We start from the raw sequence: 23528 nt of genomic DNA, 5'->3' as shown, positions 1-23528 counted from the left end.
TACAGATATTCATCATGTCCTTATAAGTATTAAAATCTAATAAATAAAATTAAATTTATTTAACTATCATCACATATATAATATAAATTAAAATTAAATTTAAAAATAATATAATGTTATTAATTATTTTACTAATTATTATATATATACTGATACGGATAAAAGTATGTACTATTTAAATTCAATCTTCGCTCTATCCCATCCGAAACGCAATCCAGCTAAAAATTTGCCCCACTCTGGCGAATAATTACCCCATCAGATAAGTAAGGACAAGATAAGTATCAGCTTCAGAGAGGGGTTTTCTTCTTGTGTAACACCCTACCACACAAAACTTTATACCTAGGACGTAAATTAATGGTGGCGAGGCGCTACGACCTCTAAAACAAAAATATGTAAATAGATATATGAAGAATAGTTTAACTAGGAGGTTTGGAAGAAAAGATGAACAAACCAAGGCCGAAAACGCGTCACACTCGAAAAGCAATGAGATAGAAGGCTTATATAGAAAACCAAAAAGACAAGTATATAAACTGAGTTTCAAAATATAGATACATAAGCAAGCTCTAAACTCGACCTGTGAAGCAAAGGTCGGCTAGAATATATATATATATATATATATATATATATATATATATATATATATATATAACCCCAGAAATAAACCAACATATAAATATAAATCCTGTTTCTCCAAGTCAACCTCTAAGAGAGACAAAACATAATATATACAAGATGGAGAATCTATACACATAGATAAACATAAACAAAATACAAACACCAAGTTCCAAGATAGCTCTTCACTTCAAGAGTTACCAGAATGTTTAGTGCGGTGTCTCGCATCCTGCATCTGAAAACAACAACATATGTATGGAATGAGAACCGGAGGTTCTCAGTATGGTAAAGGTACCCACATAGATAATATATAAGGTCCCGAAAAAGTTAGAGGCAATCCTAGAACTTCGATACCCATATTCAAAACTTAGAGTTATACTTTAAATCAGAAATAAGGTAAACTATCTAAGGTACTCAGGTTCTAATCCAAATATAACTTAACACTTCAATCTCACTCTCCTCCAGTTCTCCAAATCACCAGTTGAACAATCCTCAGTGTCACTTCAGCCAACATGAGGGATCTCTCAGTTGCATAGACATATAATAAAGACAAGAAAAATACAGATAGAATGCAGTTACAGCAAGTTAATTAAATATCGGTTAGTCACAGGCAAGCACATAGGCAATCCAAAACAAATACATACACAAATAAGTCATACAAATGCATATGATGCATGTCTGTCTTATGGCTAATGAGCTCATTTCTCAGTTATATAGTCAAACTCAACATGTCTGGTAGCTAATCCAGACATTGTCTCTTTGTTGCGCAATAATACCATTAGAGGGAATACGTGCCCTGTCACTATTAGAGGGATTATGTGCCCTGTCACCATTAGAGGGAACCTTACAACCAGAGAGAAAACACATACATACTTGTCATCAATCATCCTCAATCATGTCTTATTTATTATAATCATTCAATTTTATAATCAAATTCAGTTTTCATCATTCTCCTTCCTCATCTCTTTTCCAGAGCAAGTGAACAATGCCACTGCCTCTTACCCAGGGTCTCAACTCTTAATGAAATTCAATTTCATTTTCAAATACATTTCTCAATTTCATTCAAAAATAATACTTTAAAATCATAATCTCATCATTCTTCATTCTCTGTGCATATGCACACTTTGAAAAAACTCTTCTGGGAGTGCGTACGCACAACTCTATGTGTACGCACATTGCCTTATTTTTCAATAAAAATTTTGTTTTTAACTGTTTTACCTTCTCGACAAGCTTGTAAATATCCGTAACACTTGTTTAAAACCTTTTTTTTCCAGTTTTAGGATCTTGAATCAAGGGAGAAAATAATAAATGAATAAAAAAGGGATATTTTAGTTATGAGTTTAGAGTCGATGACATAGGTTTTGGAAGGATTGTGTAAATTCTCGCTTCAATTGGTGAATATTGAGTTGTAAAATATATGGTGGAAGAGATTTTTGGGAAATGAGAATGCTTATGATGAATTTGAGAAATTGAAAACCGGTGATGGTTATGATGAGTTGAGAACTTAAAAATGAATGATGAAATTATTGGATTATATGAGAGTGTGCAGGGTGGCGTGGCAATTTTTCTGCTGCAAGATTATACTAGGCACTATATCCTTGGAATGATTTATGGTGAGACAGTTGTTGTTGATTCTTTTTCTGCTGCATGAGTGTGCATTGCCTATATCTCTGGCGTGACAAATTCTTTGCTACATGAGTGTGCAGGGCCTATATCCCTGACGTGGCAGATTTTTCTACTGCATGAGTGTGCGGGGCCTATATCCTTGGCGTGGCAAGAAGGCTACATCCGGGAGGATGTGTCGGGTTGGTATTTATAGACCGACAAGTGATATCACGAGTCAATAGGACAGGCATTCATCATATGCATCTTCTATATGCTTGTTTGCTTTGCTTAACTTTAGTTATGCCTAAATGAATCACATGTCTACTTGTTATTTGTTTACTTGCTATATATGTATATCACTTGTGCTTTACTTGTTTGCATTAACTGTGTTTTCTACTGGAATTGAAGAGGCTCGGTAGGCGGTGGCGATGGGATCACATGGAGGTTAGGCTGGCGAACGCTGTGGGACAACGATGCTATGTTAGTTAGAAATCCCTTAAGATAGAATACGCTGTTTATGGTTTAAGTTTTTTATTTATTCTAAACTTGAATATTTGTATTGATGTGAAGTTCTAGGATTGTCTTTGGCGTCCTGGAACCTTACATCTTATATATTGGGCACTGTTACTATACGATATGTTGTTGTTATTTTTTAGATGCAGGTTGTAACCCACCTCGGTGAGTTGCGAGATGGTGACAGAGCGGAGTATGGTTTTATCTTTGTTTTATTCTGCTTTATTTTGATATAGTCTCTCTCTCATCCTTTGTATTTATATAACCTTGTTGCCTTAGAGGCTTTATTTCTGAAAACTTTGAGAGATAGGTTGTTGCTATTTTAAACTTCAAAACTATGTTGTATTCGGTTTGACTAGCCAGCCTAAACTCCGCAGGCTGTGACTAGTCCTCTTTTTGTATATCATACTTATATGTATGTCTTGTTTAATTTAAGTACTACTTTGTATATCCTGGAGCTATCTACAAGGTTTTATATATATTATGTCTTGTTCTGTCTGTGCCTAAGTGTTTAGTTATCGTGTGTGAACGCTTCGCGTTTTATAATTTCGCTTTACGCGACTTTGAGCTTTATTCTTTCATCGGGTTCTAGTTATATAAATTCTTAGACATATATTATATAATATAAGCTTTAGAACGGTTGTGACTCTTAGTTATTCTTTGCTTTACAACTAGAGGTAAAGTTTAGGGTAATTGGGGTGTTACACGGTGAAGAGGAGGATTACAATATGGATGGTAGGCAACATCCTAGAGTTATCAATGTGCAGACCAATATGTTAGGCAACATCTTGGAGTGTAATGCTGACCTCACCCCATGGAAGGTGGAATGTGTGGGCCTCGAGTCTCCACCGCTCGACAAATATAGAGATCAAGAAATTGTCAAACATAAAATCTATCCACTCTACTACATGCCCAAATTCCGCCTCCCTGATATAAGGCAATAGGATGTTAGGCGGGAGGATACCAAGGTCACATGGCATGGCGACAGTAATCGTGGTCTCTACAATATCCATAACATTTACTCTCACATATTAATCTCGTCTATACCATTAATTGTGTTTAACCATTACTAAAATTTCTAAACCAAGTAGATAAACATCGATAATAAATGCAACAGATACAGTATGAATATAATTTGTATTGCTAATATTCATAGCACTTACTAAAGATAGGACTATCAAACAATATATAAAAAATCAAAATCATTCATATTGCACTATTCTAATCTGACTGTCGTATTTGGGCATGACTTCAATTAATTACTTATTAATTTTACTAACGTATTAATTAATAGTTATCTATTTTATTTATTTCACTTAAGTTACAATTAGTTAAATCAATTATACAAAATATCAAACCATACTATATCTAACTAAATATATATAAATTGTCTAACTTTGCCTAGTCACTAAGTCTTACCACATTAAATAAGTTACTAAATTCTAAACATCTAAACTAATTATTCATTGAAAATAAAATAAGAAAAAATTACTAACCTTAAAATCTAAATCTCCAATCACGTGCCAAATAGCATTCAATCTATTGATGTCTCCATCACGGACATATTCTCGGAAGGCCATATTTATTTAAGATACTCGAATTTAAGCATTTAAAAACTAACAAAATTCTTAAAAATTATTCAAATACACAGCAATCTCGAGCAATCTCGGCTACTGTGACCTTCGAGTATATTTCAGATACTAAAACCCAAATTAGGCAAATTGTATATATCTCAAGTACCGAGACCCCTTTCTCAGTTGTCAAATATCTCAAGTGTTCAATCTTCGATCTCGATAATAACACATATGTCTCGGCATTGTTCGGTCATAGCACGGGGTCTCGGACAGCAAGATATGTTCAATTTTTAACTTACTCCTCAACATCCAAGATGTGTAAGAGTACGTAATTTTTTAAATATTTTAATTATGTATTTTCATAATTTATATATTTATTTAATTTAAATAAAAAATCCTTAAAATTACTATTTTATTAGAACATTTTTAATATGTGACTTTAGTTTAATCTTATTTTAGGTCTTATAATATAATATGTCAAATTTAGAATATGTCACATAAATATTTGTAAGATCATATATTATAAAATTTAATTTGACATTCGATATAAAATTTGTTATTCCAATAGTTGATTTCATTTAAGTTTATTAATAACATTACAATATTTATTTAATAAGTTTAATGAATATATAAATGATTGTATTGTATTAGTCTTTTTTTTTTTAAATAATACGATATTATCAGTATTATTTTAAAAATGATATCTAATATAAATTTTAATTTCAAATGGTAAAAATTAAAAATAATACTTAAAAAAATCCTATTGAGATTGCTCTAAATTGTAAGTGATAACTACTAATAAACTTTGATGATGAACTTGAATCCAACAAATGCTTAGAAAATCAAGTTTATCCGCTTGAATTAAGATTTGTTGCTTATTGAAACTATTTTGGTTGGTTAAAAGTTAAAACCTTTCACCAAATCAACATTAACAGAAAAAAATAATCAATTGCTTCCCCATTTTTCTAAAATAACGCTTTCCAAAGTTGCATTATTTTTCTCGGAACTGAAAAAAGGGGAAAAAACGCGGGAAAACGCTCGTCTTTTTAAACGGATTGAAGGAATGTTCATATGAATTTTCTTCCTCGCCAAAACCCTAATATCGATGACAATGAAGCAATCCAGCATGGAGAAGAAGAAGCTCAAGAGCATCAACGATCTCTTTCCTCCGGAACTGATACGAGCAATCTTACTGAGGATTCCCATCAAACACCTTGTGTGCGTGAGGTGCGTTTCCAAGCTATGGAACACTCTCATCTCCGATCCCAATTTCGCAAAATCCCATCTTGATCACTCTCTCGCACCCTCCCATAGATGCCTCTTCCTCCAAGGCAATTCTCACGCTTCCTCCGTTGACCTCGACGCACTGCTTCAAGATGATAATGATGGCGTTGATGCAATAGCCATCTCTCTCCCTTTCAAGATGATAAACCTTCTGATGATTTCTGTCTTGTTGGTTCCTGCAGAGGGTTCGTACTCTTACACTGCGAACCACAGTTTTTTATCCTGTGGAACCCACTCACTGATTCCAGCAAAAGAGTTTCATACTCTCATATGGTTAATGCCGCAACAAGCTATGAACACTTCTCCGTTCGCCGTGAAGCGCTTCTATATGGCTTTGGTTATGATGGGTCACAAGATGATTATGTAGTAATTGTAGCATATAAGGGTAAAGACGGCGAAAACCATTTTGATCTGTGTTGTTTCAGAAGCAATTCATGGGTTAATCTTGATGCTGCACTTCCCAAATTACTGGACCGGGATAATTTAAAATCTAAGGGGTTGTTCTGTAACGGGGCTATTCATTGGTCTACTCATGAGTACGGTTTTCACATTGCTCCTATCCAAGTATCGCCGTACTACGAGGCTGCCTAGCCTTGTATTATAACAATGGTGATCTTGTATGCTCTAAGTTTAAGCCACTGTGCTTATCTGCTAATGGAAGTATTATTGGAAGATCTTATCCTTGGGAGGGTGAAGTAGAGTTCTATATATATAATGTCAGAGGAGAGCTGCTCAAACATGTTCAATATATTTATGGTGAGCCTACCAGCTACACAAGGTCCATTGTGCATGTGTTCTGTCCCTTGGCACTCCCTAGCAACATCAAGCAGAACAAGAGGAAGAAGGGTTGTAACGTGTGCTTTACACCATTTTGTTGCTGTTAATTTTGCTTGTGTTATGATTGATTGAAACGAAATGAGCTTGATGGATTTTGCACTAAGTTGCAACCAAATGTGAGTTTTGACCATTGATGGTGAATTTGAAGTCCATTAAACCATGTCTTGCTTCTTATTGTCACGTCTCCCATTGAGGTTCTTTGAGATTAAAATTATCTCTGTTTTTCATGTCTAATGAGGTCAAAGTGTCAAACCAAAGAGGTCAAACAAGGGAAGGAAATTAGGAGTAAATACAGGAACAACTTGGACACTTTGATTGTGCGGTAAATAAAGTATAGGATTGGCAAGTTGAGCTGGAAAGGAGCTCCTCAAAATTCTTATTCTATGATTGGGGAAAACTCAAACATTTTAAAATGCAATTGAGTTTTCTCTTGTTAAATTCAATATCTCTTTTGAATCATATATAATAGTAAACTAAGTAAAGTAATATTTCTTAAATTATCTGCTTTATTTTTCCTCTCCAATATATGCAGTTCAAGTTTTGGATTTGTTTCTTTATGTTTTATTTTTGTACAATATTTTCTTGGTTCATTAGATTCCTATTCTTGTTCTTTTAATACTAATCCCTCTGTTTAAATGATTCTAAATGGCTTATATAAGTAATTGTCTTTTCTTCTATGCATTAATGGTTGGCGGAAACAATGTAATAGGTCGTGCAATTTATACACAAAATAGCACACTTAGTTGTGAGAATTGAGATATATATAAAATGTGAATTCCAATTTAAAAATTGTAAATTGTGAATTTATCGATTTATCAATTCAGTTTTCTGAATTATTTTTTATTTGTCAATAGTGAGCTGTATTGGCTCATTAATTTCCATTTTATGCATGTAAGTACGTAAATATAAGTATTTAACCGTCTTGAATATAAGTCAAAGCAAAAGTGGATTCTTAAATATCATAAAACTAGTCTTACGTGGTTAAATATCTTGTGTATTTAATTGTTTTGAGTATTGCCAACGAGTAATAGCTCAAATGGCATAGTCTCCTCATACCTAATTAAGAGGTTGGTTTTGTTGGTAGCTCGTTGTGTGTTATCTTCTATATTTTTGTTTGCTCTACTTTAATGTATTGAACTTCTTTTATTTCAAAAAAAATTGTTTTTAGTATAGGCTTTTATAATTTTTAGAATTATAACAAAATAAATCCTCAAAAAATGGGACTTATATGTTTTATATTTGTGCAACTAAATATCCTTCATATATTGTTATTTATTCAACATTTTTTAATATTAATTTAAAAAAATTAAAACAAACACATTTAAATACGTTTATTGTCTTTTTTTTTTAATTTAAAAAACTATCTAAAAAACAGAATAAACAAATTAAAATTCAAAATTTTAAATTTAAATTTTCTTAACACTAATACATCATAAACAAAACTTTAAATATTCTTTTAAAAACAGATTTCAACTAACCACCTCTCCTAAGTGGTAACTAAAGAAAACCTTTCCTTTGTGAAAACTGAAAAACCAGGGGTGCAGCGCCTCCCCTCCTCGCCGCCTTCGTCTTCTCCCGCACTGCGCACATCCCCTGGCAACCTTTTAATTGAGTATGAGGAGACTATACCATTTGAGATATAACTCATTGGCTAAATGGGAGTTTGTATAGAATTGATTTTGCAAACTTGATTTTGATGAAAAGTAAGTTTGTGTTAAAGTAATTTATGTTTAGTAATCTTTATATCAAAATAGATTATAGTAAAATAAATATTGTTTAGATTACACTACTCAAAATTATTTTTAAATAAAAAATTATTAAAATAGACATCAACTTAAATAAATTTTTTATATTATTCTATTATTTTAATTTAGATATTTAAATAAATATTATTAATTAATTTTATAATAAAATTAATATTTACTTACTAAAATAAAAATAATATATAAAAATTGGCAAAATATATTTTTATATCAAAAGTAAAAATAATATATGAAAAATATATCAAAATATATTTTATTATATTATATTACTTATAATTTTTTAGTACTCTTGATACTCTTTTATTTAATATTATTTTAACTATAAATTTTAATTATTTATGATTTTATTCTTAATTATAATTAGTTATTTATTTATTTTGTTCTTTTTAATGGGATTAATAATTTATATTATAACAAAATTATAATAATAAATTAATATACAAGAATTACACTTACAAATTTTAATAGAGTCAAACAAAAAATAAATTTTTTTTATACAAAATCAAAAGTAAAAATTTAATAAAAAAATATAATTATATATTTAAAATATTTGAATACCAAAAAAACTATAAGAGGGTAGAATTGATAAGAAAAAATAATTCAATCCTAACGTGATTTTCTAAACGCAAAACTATAACATTTAAAAAAAAAAGGTACCCAAATATAAATAGCAAGCATTCAATGCACTGAAACGTGTTTCTCTTCTTTCTAACGCTAAACCAAACACAGGTATTGGCAGTTTTGTAAAATGAATGTAATGTAGATGTGCTAAACTAATTTTTAAAGAATAAGTAGCATTTTTGAATTTAGAAACTTACCTAATAAAATTTTTTTGGAACAAAAATATCCGATACGATATTTTTTATGGACCCATTTAAAAGAACTTTTTTTTTTCCAATACCCAATCCAAAACTAACCCTTTTTTCAAGGCAATTTCAAGTCCCGGATCTGAGTTGAGTGAATTGGTATATAAATTGAGAAAAGCTGAGCAATCCAAGCATGCATAAGAAGAAGAAGCCGAAGCACACGGTGAACAAAGCAAAAGAGCAATCGAGCATGGAGAAAAAGAATCAGAATGACAAGAGCAAGAGCATTCATGACATCCTCCCTCTTGATCTGATACACATAATCCTTCTACGGGTGCCGATCAGACATCTCGCTCGCCTCAAGTGCGTTTCCAAGCTCTGGTGTTCTCTAATTTCTGATCCTGACTTTGCGAAATTTCATTTTCACCACTCTCCCGCAGCCACCAACGCATGCTTCTTCATGAAAAAAGACACTATGGCTTACTTGGTTTACTTAGACGACAATGATGCATCAGAAAGAGTGGTGTGTCCCCCTTTCCAAAAGAAAGCACGTTCTGATTTTGTGGTCTTGGGATTCTGCAGAGGCTTTATTCTCTTCCATCGAGACCCACATTTTCTTGTGGTATGGAACCCACTGACTGGATCCAGCAAAAGAATATCCTACTCTCATATTGTTCATCGTAGTAAGCCCCCTGGCTATGGCACGATTGCCTACAATATGTATCTGCATGGATTTGGTTATGATGCATCACAGGATGATTACTTACTTCTTGTAGCTTGGTGCGATTGCAAAGGACAATATCATTCGGATTGCTTTTCCTTGAGAACCAATTCATGGATTAATCTTGATACTGCAGTCCCCAAACTCTTGGGTTTTCATTACTGGTATTCTGGTGGGTTGTTCTTTAATGGCGCATTTCATTGGGTGCCTTGTGAACTTATAGATTACAGGGATGCTATTGTAATCTTTGATCTCATGGAAATGACTTTTTCAACTTTATCTGCGCCCGAACAACTGTCATGCTCCCATCCAAGTCTTGCCCTACTGAGAGGCTGCCTAGCCTTGTATTCTCGCAATGCTGATTGCTGTAACACTGACATATGGGTGATGAAAGAATATAAAGTGCACTCATCTTGGACTCTCTATCAGATTCCTTGCAAGGACTTCTGGCCTCTGTGCTTATCTAGTAATATGGACATTATTGGGAGAGGGTATACTTCGTGTGCTAAAACAGGGTACATCCTATATAATGTCAGAGGAGACCTGTTCAAGCATTTTAAATATCTGTGTTACCGTGAACCCATTATTGTGTATACAGAGAGTCTCTTGCCACTCCCTAATGACATTAAGGATAAAGATAACAAGAAGAAGATGAAGAAGGAAATCGGTATGTAACCAATTTCCTAGGCATTGCACGAAGCTATTCCTGTTAGTTTTCATTGCATTTTGCATCAAGTTCCAATCAAATGTGACTTTTGTTTCTGTATGCTGAAATTTGAATTTATCAATGCTTAGGAATCATTGATCACTGCCTTGCTTCTTGTAGTCCGGGATTGTGGTGCAGTTTTGAAGTTTAGATTATTTTCATGTCTAAAACTGTCTTTTACCTGAGCTTTTTTTTGCAGGTCATCAAGTTCACCATGAATATTTTTGAACAACCTGATGTTGCTAAAGGTTAGCATCAAAGAAAGGAGAATTAGGAGCCAACATACAAGTGAACAGCTTGACACATGGGGAAGAAGAACATTTGAAAAGTGCAAATGAAGTTTAGTTGGTTATGCAAAACTTTTGATGTTTTATATCTTAGTTGGTTATGTAAAACTTTAGATGCTTTATTTTGCAGATTGCATAATGTACTTTTCTTTTATCATGTCAAAACCTTATGAATCCAATCCTAGAAGTTTTAATTGTAGATTCTTTTGGGAATAATACATTTCTCCTGCAAACTTGAGATGCTAGGTGTGGAGTCTAGTGAATTTGTCAAATGAATCTCTTGTAAAATTTCTGTTTATCTCTGTTTTATCGAGCAATGACATTCCTTAATCCATACGATGTTTCTTGCAAGTATCCAATCATATTCTCAAGAAAACTTAACAACATGAAAACACTAGTGAAAAATTTAAGTCGTCTGACATTAAATTTGAGTGGTTTAAAACCATAGATTATTAATTCTCATTGTTATGAAAATTCTTATATTAAACTTACTGCTTAATTAAGGAATATATATAGTAGAGGTGTTAGTGAAACTACTTAAACACGTTTTAGATATGTTACTGAGGGTGAAGTAGAGTTCTATATATATAATGTCAGAGGAGAGCTGCTCAAACATGTTCAATATATTTATGGTGAGCCTACCAGCTACACAAGGTCCATTGTGCATGTGTACTGTCCCTTGGCACTCCCTAGCAACATCAAGCAGAACAAGAAGAAGAAGGGTATGTAACATGTGCTTTACACCATTTTGTTGCTGTTAATTTTGCTTGTGTTATGATTGATTGAAACGAAATGAGCTTGATGGATTTTGTACTAAGTTGCAACCAAATGTGAGTTTTGACCATTGATGGGGAATTTGAAGTCCATTAAACCATGTCTTGCTTCTTATTGTCACGTCTCCCATTGAGGTTCTTTGAGATTAAAATTATCTCTGTTTTTCATGTCTAATGCCAAAATTTTACTGTTTGATATTTTCTGCAGGTTCTCAGAATCACGAAGAGGTCAAGCAAGGGAAGGGAATTAGGAGTGAATACGGCTTGGACACTTTGATTGTGTTGTAAATAAAGTGTAGGATTGGCAAGTTGAGCTGGAAAGAAGCTCCTCAAAATTCTTATTCTATGATTGGGGAAAACTCAAACATTTGAAAATGCAATTGAGTTTCCTCTTGTTAAATTCAATATCTCTTTTGAATTATATATAATGGTAAACTAAGTAAAGTAATATTTCTGAGATTATTAGCTTTATTTTTTCTCTCCTATGCAGTTCAAGTTTTGGATTTGCTTCTTTATGTTTTATCTCTATACAATATTTCCTTGGTTACTTATCTTTGACTGATCTATCATTAGATTCCTGTTCTTGTTCTTTCAATACTAATCCCTCTATTTAAATGATTCTAAATGGCTTATATAAGTAATTGCTTTTTCTTCTATGCATTGATGGTTGGCGGAAACAATGTAATAGGCCGTGCAATTTTTACACAGAATAATACACTTTGTTGTGAGATATATAACATGTGAATTCCAACTTAAAAATTGTGAATTTATCGATTTGTCAATTCAGTTTTCTGAGTTATTTTTTATTTGTCAATAGTGAGCTGTATTTGGCTCATTAAGTTCCACTTTATGCATGTAAGTACATAAGTATAAGCGTATAACCGTCTTGAATATAAGTCGAGCAAAAGTGAATTGTTAAATATCATAAGACTAGTTCTGCATTGTTAAATATTTTGTGTATTTAATTGTCTTGAATATATGCTTAACAATTTTTTAGAATTGTTACAAATTTTATATTGTAAACTATGTTGTGAGCACTAATATCAGTTTTGTGTCTCTTATTATTTTCTGACTTCTATCTAAGTATCATAATAGAGAAGCCTATTTAATTTACTTGTTCCTATATTTTTTTTTATTTGGCTCTTTAATGACTAAAGATAAAGTAATAAATGTATAAATAAAATTGGTTACAGTCACCAAAAAAAAAATAAAATTGGTTATGTAAAATTTAAAGATGTTTTATTTTATCAATTATATACACAAATATACACTTTTCTTTTTAATCATGCTATTAACGTAGTTCGTTTTAAGTAGTTTTTTAGTAAATCATGGTAGACCCAACTAAAAAAAAAATTAATGCTTAATTACTTTGTATGTCAAACCACAAAAATTTAAAATGAAGAATGTAACAGAATTTCTTAAGGTAATTTTTTGCATACAAAATATACCAAAACAAAAGACTTTTAAAAAAATAAAAAGGAGAGAGAAAATAAAACTATGGTTGTTCAGGAATTAATTAAAAAAATTGTTTATTCGAATATTTTTATTTGATTAATTATTATAGTAGAAATATTTTGATATTAATTGCATAGTATTTTGTGGAAGATAAAAGTAGAGAATATTGAATAAATAATTAGAATGTGAGAGTGAAAAATAAATTGAATAAAAAAATTTAATTCAAAGTGATTTGTTATTGAACTAAATAGAAATACTAAATAAATTTAATTTTACTATTTTATATATTTTCTAAAATAAATCCTTAAAAATAGAATTTATATGTTTTATTTTTATAAATTCAAAGCAGTGTGATTAGATATTCTTTAAATAGAGTCTCCAAAAAGATATTCTTTAAATATTGTTATTTATTCAATTTTTTTAACATTAATTTAAAAAAGTTAAAACAAACACATTCAAATACATTTATTATTTTTTTAATTTAAAAACAAATATAAAAAAACAGAATAACCAAATTAAAATTCAAAATTTTAAATTTAAATTTTTTTAACAATTAGACATCATAAATAAAACCCTAAATATTCTTTTAAACACAGATTTTAATTAATTAATCACCCCTACTTTGTCGTAACTAAAGAAAATCTTTCATCAGTAAAAACTAAAAACCCAGAGCTGCAGCGTACCTCCCCTCGCGAAGAACTTCTCCATCCGTGACGGCGACATGCAGTTCCATTGCCGACCTGCAGCTCCCCCGCTCACCTCTTTCATCCCAAGTCTCCTCCACCATCGCGATCCTTCTTCGTCTAAGGTAATTCTGCTTGCAAAACTATGTATAATTGGGTGTTTTGTAAAATAAATATAATGTGATATGCTCAACTCTGATTTTTAAAGAATAAGTTGCATTTTTGAATTCAGAAACCTACCTAATAAAATTTTTTTGGAACAAAAATATCCAATACCATATTTTTTATGGACCTATTTAGAAGATAACTTTTTTTTTCCAATAGCCAATCCAAAACTAACCCTTCCTCTTTTAGTTTTAGGTTTTTAAATTAATTTCAAGTCCCGGGAACCGGAGTTGAGTGAATTGGTATATGAATTGCGAAAAGCTCAGCAATTCAAGCATACATAAGAAGAAGAAGCTGAAGCACACAGTGAACAAAGCAAAAGAGCAATCGAGTATGGAGAAGAAGAATCAGAATGACAAGAGCAAGAACATTCACGACATCCTCTCTCTTGACCTGATTCACATAATCTTTCTGCGGGTGCCGATCAGACATCTCGCTCGCCTCAGGTGCGTTTCCAAGCTCTGGTGCTCTCTCATTTCTGATCCAGACTTTGCCGAATTGCATTTTAACCACTCTCCCGCTGCCACCAATGCATGCTTCTTCATGAAAAACGACACTATGGCTGACTTGGTTTACTTAGACGTCAATGATGCATCACAAAAAGAGGTGTGTCCCCCTTTCCAAAAGAAACCACCTTCTAAGTTTTTGGTCGTAGGATCCTGCAGAGGCTTTATTCTCTTCCATCGAGACCCACATTTTCTTGTGGTATGGAACCCACTCACTGGATCCAGCAAAAGAATATCCTACTCTCATATTGTTCATCGTAGTAAGCCCCCTGGCCCTAGGATTGCTTACGATTTGTATCTGCATGGATTTGGTTATGATGCATCACAGGATGATTACTTACTTCTTTTAGCTTGGTGCGATTGCGAAGGACAATATCATTTGGATTGCTTTTCCTTGAGAACCAATTCATGGATTAATCTTGATGCTGCTGTCCCCAAACTCTTGGGTTTTCGTTACTGGCATTCTGGTGGGTTGTTCTTTAACGGCGTTGTTCATTGGGTGCCTTTCGATTTTGAAGATTACACGGATTACACTGACGCTATTGTTATCTTTGATCTCAAGGAAATGACTTTTTCAACTATATCTGCGCCGGAACAACTGTCATGCTCCTACCCAGGTCTTGCCCTACTCGGAGGCTGCCTAGCCTTGTATTCTCGCTATAATGATTGCCGTAAGACATATGTGTGATGAAAGAATATAAAGTGCACTCATCTTGGACTCTCTATCAGATTCCTTGCAAGGACTTCCTGCCTCTGTCCTTAACTAGTAATAGGGATATTATTGGAAGAGGTTATACTTCGTGTGGTAAAACAGGGTACTTCATATATAATGTCAGAGGAGACCTGCTCAAGCATTTTAAAGATCTGTATTGTCAGCTTCCCAAACGTGAACCCATTATTGTGTATACAGAGAGTCTCTTGCCACTCCCTAGTGACACTAAGGACAAGGATAACAAGGAGAAGATGAATATGAAGAAGGAAATCCGTATGTAACCATTTTCCTATGCTTTGCACGAAGCTGTTCCTGTTAATTTTCATTGCATTTTGCATCAAGTTCCAATCAAATGTGACTTTTGTTTCTGGATGCTGAAATTTGAATTTATCAATGCTTGGGAATCATTGATCGCTGTCTTGCTTCCTGTAGTCCGGGATTGCTGTGCAGTTTTGAAGTTTAGATTATTTTCATGTCTGAAATTGTCTTTTACCTGAGCTTTTTTTTTTTGCAGGCCATCAAGTTCACCATGAATAATTTGAACAACCTGATGTTGCTAAAGGTTAACATCAAACAAAGAAAGAGAATTAGGAGCCAACATACAAGTGAACAGCTTGACACATGGGGAAGAAGAACATTTGAAAAGTGCAAATGAGTTATGCAAAACTTTAGATGTTTATTTTAGTTGGTTATGTAAAACTTTAGATGCTTTATTTTGCAGATTGCATAATGTACTTTTCTTTTATCATGTCAAAACCTTATGAATCCAATCCTAGAAGTTTTAATTGTAGATTCTTTTGGGGATAATACGTTTCTCCTGCAAACTTGAGATGCTAGGTGTGGAGTCTAGTGAATTTGTCAAATGAATCTCTTGTAAAATTTCTCCTCAGCACTCACCTCTTCATTCCTCTTCATCAAGGACCCTGCAGAAGCTCACTACTGCTCTGACCTAAACGAAATATTTCATGACGATACTATGATTAAAGTGACCTTTCTTGATTTCATTTTCCCGATGAAGAACAAGAAGGAGAAGAATATGGATCAATCTCGTGAATCGTAATACAAGGTGGGTGCCTAGCCTTGTATTTCATAAACTACAGTTTTGGTGATAATAGAACTCAGATATGGGTTTTGAAAGAATAAAAAGTGAATTCATCTTGGACTCTACTCTGACATTCCTTAATCCATATGATGTTTCTTGCAAGTATCCAATCATATTCTCAGGAAAACTTAACAACATGGACATCAATCCACTACTCATGAAAAATTTAAGTCATCTAACATAAATTTGATTGGTTTAAAACCATAGATTATTAATTCTTGTTGTTATGAAATTTCTTATATTAAACTTACTGCTTAATTAAGGATATATAGTAGAAGTGTTACTGAAACTACTTCAACACGTTTTAAAAGGATAGGTCCTATTCTTCTCTTCTTTGCACTACATTATTTCTGATTGGTTTTATTATTTGGTGGCTACTCCAATGAAGATTTCATAATTGTCATCATGTGAAGATACTTCATTTTGACCATTGGATGATAAGTTGTAGGGCTTGATTTTTATTTAAAGTAAAAATGTTACTTTTATTTAAAATGTTGCTAAACAAATAAGTCACACTTTTTAAACAAAGATCATCATAAGAAGATGTTTTTAACATCTTCATTGGAGTAGCTGCCTTATTACTTTGTGATCAATGTAAAAGTCCTGAGCAAGATGCATTGTGCATCAAGTTGCATTCAGATGTGAGTTTGACTATTCATGGTGAAACTTGATGTATCAAATGCTAAGGGAATCATTCATAGCAGTCTTGCTTCCTACAATCTAGTATTGTTGAGGTATGCTTTGTTATTGTGCTGAGTGCTATACATAAATATACTTTTTCTTATTGATTGTATACTTTCAGTTAAGATGTTAGCTTTGGCAACACCTTAAATAATTTTTAGTTGATGTATATTCTTTGTAATATTATTAGGCACATCACAATGAAATAATTAAGACTCATAAGATCTATCTTAATGTCATACAAGTAATCAATATGTGACTGATAAAATTTATTGCTGGCCAATGAATTGCTACTCATACAAGGCAAAATTGAGGACTAGTGAACTCTATTTAAGAATTTGCTGCTAGCTAACAGGTTGTTACATGTATAAGGCTGGATTCGAATCTTCGCCATTTGCTTAAACGGACTAGTGAGTTAACCACCAAACTTCTCCAACTTTATTCAAAAGCTAAATGCATGAAAGTGCATGGTTAATGTTTGGACGTCCTGGAGTTTATGAGGCCAAAAACCTGGCTATATATATATATATGCAATAATTCTATATTAAATTTAGCTTGAATTGAAGCCCGTTTTCATTAACCATAATGAACAAGAATAAATTTTGCTTAAAATAGTTAAAATATGATTGTGAATTTTAAAATAATTTGTGAAAATTTTATTGTTTACAGAAAAATTGATCATCATTGGCAACAACTGTCCGCCATTGAGAAAGTCAGAGATTGAATACTATGCTATGTTGGTCAAAGGTTGGAGTTCACCGTTATAATGGAAGTAAGTTCTTAATCTTATACCTCCCATTTTTTGCTGTTTCTCTTAAATGTTATGATAGCTTGCATTGCAAGTCCCAAATTACTTACTTTGATGTAATATTCATATAGCTTATTAGGTTATTCGACCTTGGACCATTACTTAGTGCCATATCATAAAAGTTGGTCTAGTCTTATACTATACACAAGTCTCATGTAGAAAGAGCATCACATCAAATTGAATCATATGATTTAATGTCTTAATTTGATTTGAAGAAAAGGAACTTTTCGGAGATATTTTTTTTGGGACAGACTAAAACTTCAAAGTAATCCTTAAGATTGGGCGAGTTACCCATAATCGTCCTTGACTTTTAAAATTCCCTAAAGAGTATCTCTCACATTCAGTTTCGAAACCCATAGTTGCCCTGCTACCCTTTTCGGCGCACAGTCAGCAAAATTCCCTAAGACTACCTAATTTGCTTGCTCCTATATTTTTTTTATGATGAATTATATGGTAAAGATGTAAGTTTAAAGGTCTTTCTTTTTATGTGATGAAAGAGAGATTGAAAATACCAGAATCCACATTTTGAACATTAATAAAATAATAAAAAATAACTATAAAAAAATTTAATTCTCTCTTTATACAACTTGAATCTGTATAGTAGAGTGCCCCTTTTTTTATTTGGCTGTTTAATGATTAAAAATGAGGTAATGAATGTACAAAGAAAATTGACAATGTAAAACTTAAAAGATATTTTATTTTATCAATTACATACACAAAATATACACTTTTCTTTTAAATTATGCTGTTAACGCAGTTAGTTTTAAGTAGTTCTCTAACAAATTATAGCAGATCAAAACAAAAATAAATTAATACTTAATCACCTTGTATGTTAAGCTACACAAATTTAAAATGAAAAATGTAACATAATTTCTTAAGGTAATTTTTTGCATACAAATATATCAAAACAAAAGACTTTTAAAAAAGCAAAAAAAAAAAGGGAGAGAAATTAAAACTATGGTTGTTCGGAAATTGATTAAAAAAAATTTTATTCGAATATTTTTATTTTGATTAATTTATTATAGTATAAATATTTTGATGTTAATTGCATAATATTTTGTGAAAGATAAAAATAAAAAATATTAAATAAATAATTAGAATGTGAGAGTGAAAAATATATTAAATAAAAAAGTTTTAATTTAGAGTGATTTATTACTAAACTAAATAGGAATACTAAATAAATCTAACTTTACTATTTTATACACTTTCCAAAATATATCCTTAAAAATATAGTATTTATATAATTATATGATATCTTTTAAAAATTGTCATTTTTTTAATTTTTTTAAACATTAATTTAAAAAAAACTACAAACACATCTAATTATATTTATTGTCCTTTTTTTAATTTAAAAACAAATAAAAAAACAGAATAACCAAATTTAAATTTTAAATTTTAAATTTAAATCTTTTTAACACTAACATATCATAAATAAAATCCTAAATATTCTTTTAAACACAGATTTCAACTAGTCACTTCTATTATGTGATAACTAAAGAAAATTTTTCCTCCGTAAAAACTAAAAACCCAGAGCTACAGCCCCTCCCCTCCTCGCTGTGTTCGTCTTCTCCCGCACCGCGTACCTCCCCTCGCGACGAGCTCCCCCTCCCCCTCCCCCTGCGTAGAACTTCTCCATCCGCAACACGCAGCTCCATTGGCGACCCGCAGCTCCCTTGCGCCTCTTTTGTCCTGGGTCTCCTCCATCATATCAATTTTTTTTGTCTAAGGTAATTCTATTTACACAATTATGTATGATTGGGAATTTTGTAAAATAAATGTAATGTGGATGTGCTAAACTCTAATTTTTATTATTTTGTTGATTTCGAATTTGAAATATTAGTGTAATCTGAATGTATAATGATATAATTTTTTATGTTTTCATGTTATTCATGTTAATATTAAATGTGTTCGTGTTTTTACTGTACTATTTTTAATTTTTCAAAAATTAGATACGAGAGTATTATTGTTCTAGTAACTGTGAATGATTTGTTCGTTTTTATAATTTTATTGATGATTTTTGTTGTCTATCAATTATTTGGTGTGTAATTTTGTGATTTTAGTTGTGTAATTTTATAATGTTGGAATAATTTTGTAAATTTTAAATTGTAAACAAATCATATGATATAAGCAAAATAAAAAAAATAATTTTTCTAATTTTTTGAACAACTAATATCATAAAAATAAATATTTAAATTAATTAAATAATAAATTCTTAAAATTAGAAGGCATAATTAATTAAAAAATTAAAATAATATGTTATTAAATTAAAGACGGAGCAAAAGTTAAACTTTAAAGAATAAGGGCCGTTTGAAAAACTTTAAAAGTAATTTTTTTGATTTTTTTATTTATAAAAAGTAGTAGTATTAATGTTCAGTAGAATTTTTAAAATTAAATTGCAGCTTTCTAAGAAGCTATTTAAAAACTTATAGAAAAGTTAAAAAAAATGACTTCTCTCATAATGCTACTACTTTTTATCATATTTATATAAAATAAGTATTTTTAGAACTAAAAATCCAAACACAAAATAACTTATTTATAAGCTACTTTTAATATAATTATTTATTGTTTAAGCTATTTTTTCAAATATAGCTTAATTAAGTTGTTTATCCAAATTGGGACTAAGTAGTATTTTTGAATTCAAAAACCTACCTAATAAAATTATTTTTGAACAAAAATATCCCATTATTTAATAGAAGTGTCTTTATAGATATATTTTCTAGATGTGTCTCTTTATATATGTATTTAAAATATATTAATTATTAGATACATCCACGAACACACTTCCATGAAACACAATTATAAATAAGAGTTGGCAGAAGTTGGCAGATAATATGTTGGTACCCTATACTTTTCCTATTTTTTATGGACCTATTTAGAAGAGGGAGTGGATCATCCTCTCCAGTAAAAAATAAATTGGATGGTGTTCAATGTTAAATCTAATCCTTTATTGTTCTCTCTCTCAAATTTAATTTTAGTCTCACTTATAAAATTAAAGATAAAAAATCATTCTTTATTCTTTCAAGTGTTAAAAAAATTAGAGAAGATCTATTACCATTTAGAAGATAACTTTTTCTTTTCAATTACCAATCCAAAACTAACCCTTCCCTTTTTAGTTTTAGGTTTTCAAGGCAATTTCAAGTCCCGGGAACCGGAGTTGTGTGAATTGGCATATGAATTGCGAAAAGCTCAGCAATCCAAGCATGGATAAGAAGAAGAAACTGAAGCACACGGTGAACAAAGCAAAAGAGCAATCTAGCATGGAGAATAAGAAGAAGAATGACAAGAACAAGAGCATTCACGACATCCTCCCTCTTGACCTGATTCACATAATCTTTCTGCGGGTGCCGATCAGACATCTCGCTCGCCTCAGGTGCGTTTCCAAGCTGTGGCGCTCTCTCATTTCTGATCCTGACTTTGCGGAATTGCATTTTCACCACTCTCCCGCTGCCACCAATGCATGCTTCTTCATGAAAAACGACACTACTGCGGAGTTGGTTTACTTAGACGACAATGATGCATCACAAAAAGAGGTGTGTCCCCCTTTCCAAAAGAAACCACCTTCTAAGTTTTTCGTCGTAGGATCCTGCAGAGGCTTTATTCTCTTCCATCGACACCCGCATTTTCTTGTGGTATGGAACCCACTCACTGGATCCAGCAAAAGAATATCCTACTCTCATATTGTTCATCGTAGTAAGCCCCATGACTATGGCAGGATTGCCTACAATGCGTATCTGCATGGATTTGGTTATGATGCATCACAGGATGATTACTTACTTCTTGTAGCTTGGTGCGATTGCGAATTACAATATCATTTGGATTGCTTTTCCTTGAGAACCAATTCATGGATTAATCATGATGCTGCTGTCCCCAAACACTTGGGTATTCAAATCTTGGGTTTTCGTTCCTGGCATTCTGGTGGGTTGTTCTTTAATGGCGCTGTTCATTGGGTGCCTTGGGATCTTAAAGATTACAGGGATGCTATTATCATCTTTGATCTCATGGAAATGACTTTTTCAACTATATCTGCGCCAGAACAAATGTCAGGCTCCTATACAAGTCTTGCCCTACTCAGAGGCTGCCTAGCCTTGTATTCTTGCAATAATGATAGCTGTAACACTGACATATGGGTGATGAAAGAATATAAAGTGCACTCATCTTGGACTCTTTATCAGATTCCTTGCAAGTACTTCCGGCCTCTGTGCTTATCTAGTAATAGGGATATTATTGGAAGAGGTTATACTTCGTGTGGTAAAATAGGGTACTTCATATATAATGTCAGAGGAGACCTGCTCAAGCATTTTAAAAATTTGCGTTGTCAGCTTCACTGCCGTGAACTCAATATTGTTTACACAGAGAGTCTCTTACCACTCCCTAGTGACATTAAGGATAAGGATAACAAGAAGATGAAGAAGGAGATCGGCATGTAACCAATCTCCTATGCTTTGCACGAAGCTATTCCGGTTTGTTTTCATTGCATTTTGCATCAAGTTCCAATCAAATGTGACTTTTGTTTCTGGATGTTGAAATTTGAATTTATCAATGCTTAGGAATCATTGATCACTGTGTTACTTCCTGTAGTCCAGGCTTGTGGTGCAGTTTTGAAGTTTAGATTATTTTTATGTCTAAAACTTTGTCTTTTACCTTAGCTTTTTTTTTTTTTTTTGGCAGGCCATCAAGTTCACCATGAATATTTTGAACAACCTGATGTTGCTAAAGGTTAGCATCAAACAAAGAAAGAGAATTAGGAGCCAACATACAAGTGAACAGCTTGACACATGGGGAAGAAGAACATTTGAAAAGTGCAAATGAAGTTTAGTTGGTTATGCAAAACTTTAGATGTTTTATTTCTTAGTTGGTTATGTAAAACTTTAGATGCTTTATTTTGCAGATTGCATAATGTACTTTTCTTTTATCATGCCAAAACCTTATGAATTCAATCCTAGAAGTTTTAATTGTAGATTCTTTTGGGGATAATACGTTTCTCCTGCAAACTTGAGATGCTAGGTGTGGAGTCTAGTGAATTTGTCAAATGAATCTCTTGTAAAATTTCTGTTTATCTCTGTTTTATCGAGCAATGGCATTCCTTAATCCATATGAAGTTTCTTGCAAGTATCCAATCATATTCTCAGGAAAACTTAACAACATGAAAATCAATCCACTAAGCATGAAAAATTTAAATCACCTAACATTAAATTTGATTGTTATTAATTCTTGTTGTTATGAAAATTCCTATATTAAACTTACTGCTTAATTAAGGAATGTATAGTAGAAGTGTTACTGAAACTACTTAAACACGTTTTAAAAGGATAGGTCCTACATTATTCCTGATTTGTTTTATTACTTTGTGATCAATAAAAGTACTGAGCAAGATGCATTGTGCATCAAGTTGCATTCAGATGTGAGTTTTGACTATTCATGGTGAAACTTGATGTATCAAATGCTAGGGGAATTATTAATAGCTGTCTTGCTTCCTACAATCTAGTATTGTGGTGAGGTATGCTTCGTTATTGTGCTGAGTGCTATACATAAATATACTTTTTCTTATTGATTGTATACTTTCAGTTAAGATGTTAGCTTTGGCAACACCTTAAATAATTTTTAGTTGATGTGTATCCTTTGTAATATTATTAGGTACTTCACAATGAAATAAGATTTATCTTAATGTCATACAAGTAATCAATATGTGACTGATAAAATTTGTTGTATGAATTTCTACCCATATAAGACAAAATTGAGGACTATTGAACTCTATTTAAGAATTTGCCGCTAGTTAACAGGTTGTTACTTGTACAAGGCTGGATTCAAATCTTCGCCATTTGCTTAAACGGACTAGTGGGCTAACCACCAAACCACTCCAACTTTATTCAAAAGCTAAATGCACGAAAGTGCATGGTTAATGTTTAGGCGTTCTGGAGTTTATGAGGCAAAAAACTTA

At 32.0% G+C, this 23528-nt stretch overlaps 1 protein-coding gene and 1 long non-coding RNA gene across 4 annotated transcripts; both read left to right on the top strand.

Annotated features, from left to right (window-relative positions):
- Window positions 1-9172: 9172 nt before the first annotated feature.
- On the top strand, window positions 9173-22649 carry LOC112744767 (F-box protein CPR1-like). 3 transcript variants are annotated; one of them, XM_072234002.1, is made up of 3 exons: window positions 19079-19320; window positions 20707-22053; window positions 22262-22649. In XM_072234002.1, the coding sequence occupies exon 2, from the start codon at window positions 20764-20766 to the stop codon at window positions 22018-22020; it is 1257 nt and encodes a 418-aa protein (XP_072090103.1). In that variant the 5' UTR covers window positions 19079-19320; window positions 20707-20763; the 3' UTR covers window positions 22021-22053; window positions 22262-22649. The 3 variants fall into 3 exon arrangements, with proteins under 3 accessions (XP_072090102.1, XP_072090104.1, XP_072090103.1); XM_072234001.1 differs by lacking the exons at window positions 19079-19320; window positions 20707-22053 and adding an exon at window positions 9173-10382 and having other exon boundaries at window positions 22262-22550; XM_072234003.1 differs by lacking the exons at window positions 19079-19320; window positions 20707-22053; window positions 22262-22649 and adding exons at window positions 9173-10382; window positions 10621-11042.
- LOC112744764 (uncharacterized) lies at window positions 13531-15809 on the top strand. Its single transcript, XR_011880646.1, has 3 exons — window positions 13531-13744; window positions 13974-15275; window positions 15517-15809. It is a non-coding gene; the product is annotated as an uncharacterized lncRNA (long non-coding RNA).
- Window positions 22650-23528: the final 879 nt, after the last annotated feature.

Source organism: Arachis hypogaea, chromosome 4, assembly GCF_003086295.3.
Source record: "Arachis hypogaea cultivar Tifrunner chromosome 4, arahy.Tifrunner.gnm2.J5K5, whole genome shotgun sequence".
Lineage (NCBI taxonomy): Eukaryota > Viridiplantae > Streptophyta > Magnoliopsida > Fabales > Fabaceae > Arachis > Arachis hypogaea.
This window is presented reverse-complemented; position numbering and strand designations above follow the sequence as displayed.

Bases quoted from the DNA above. Each gene is read 5' to 3' on its own strand.
- LOC112744767 (XM_072234002.1), top strand. From the start codon at position 20,764: ATGAATTGCGAAAAGCTCAGCAATCCAAGCATGGATAAGAAGAAGAAA.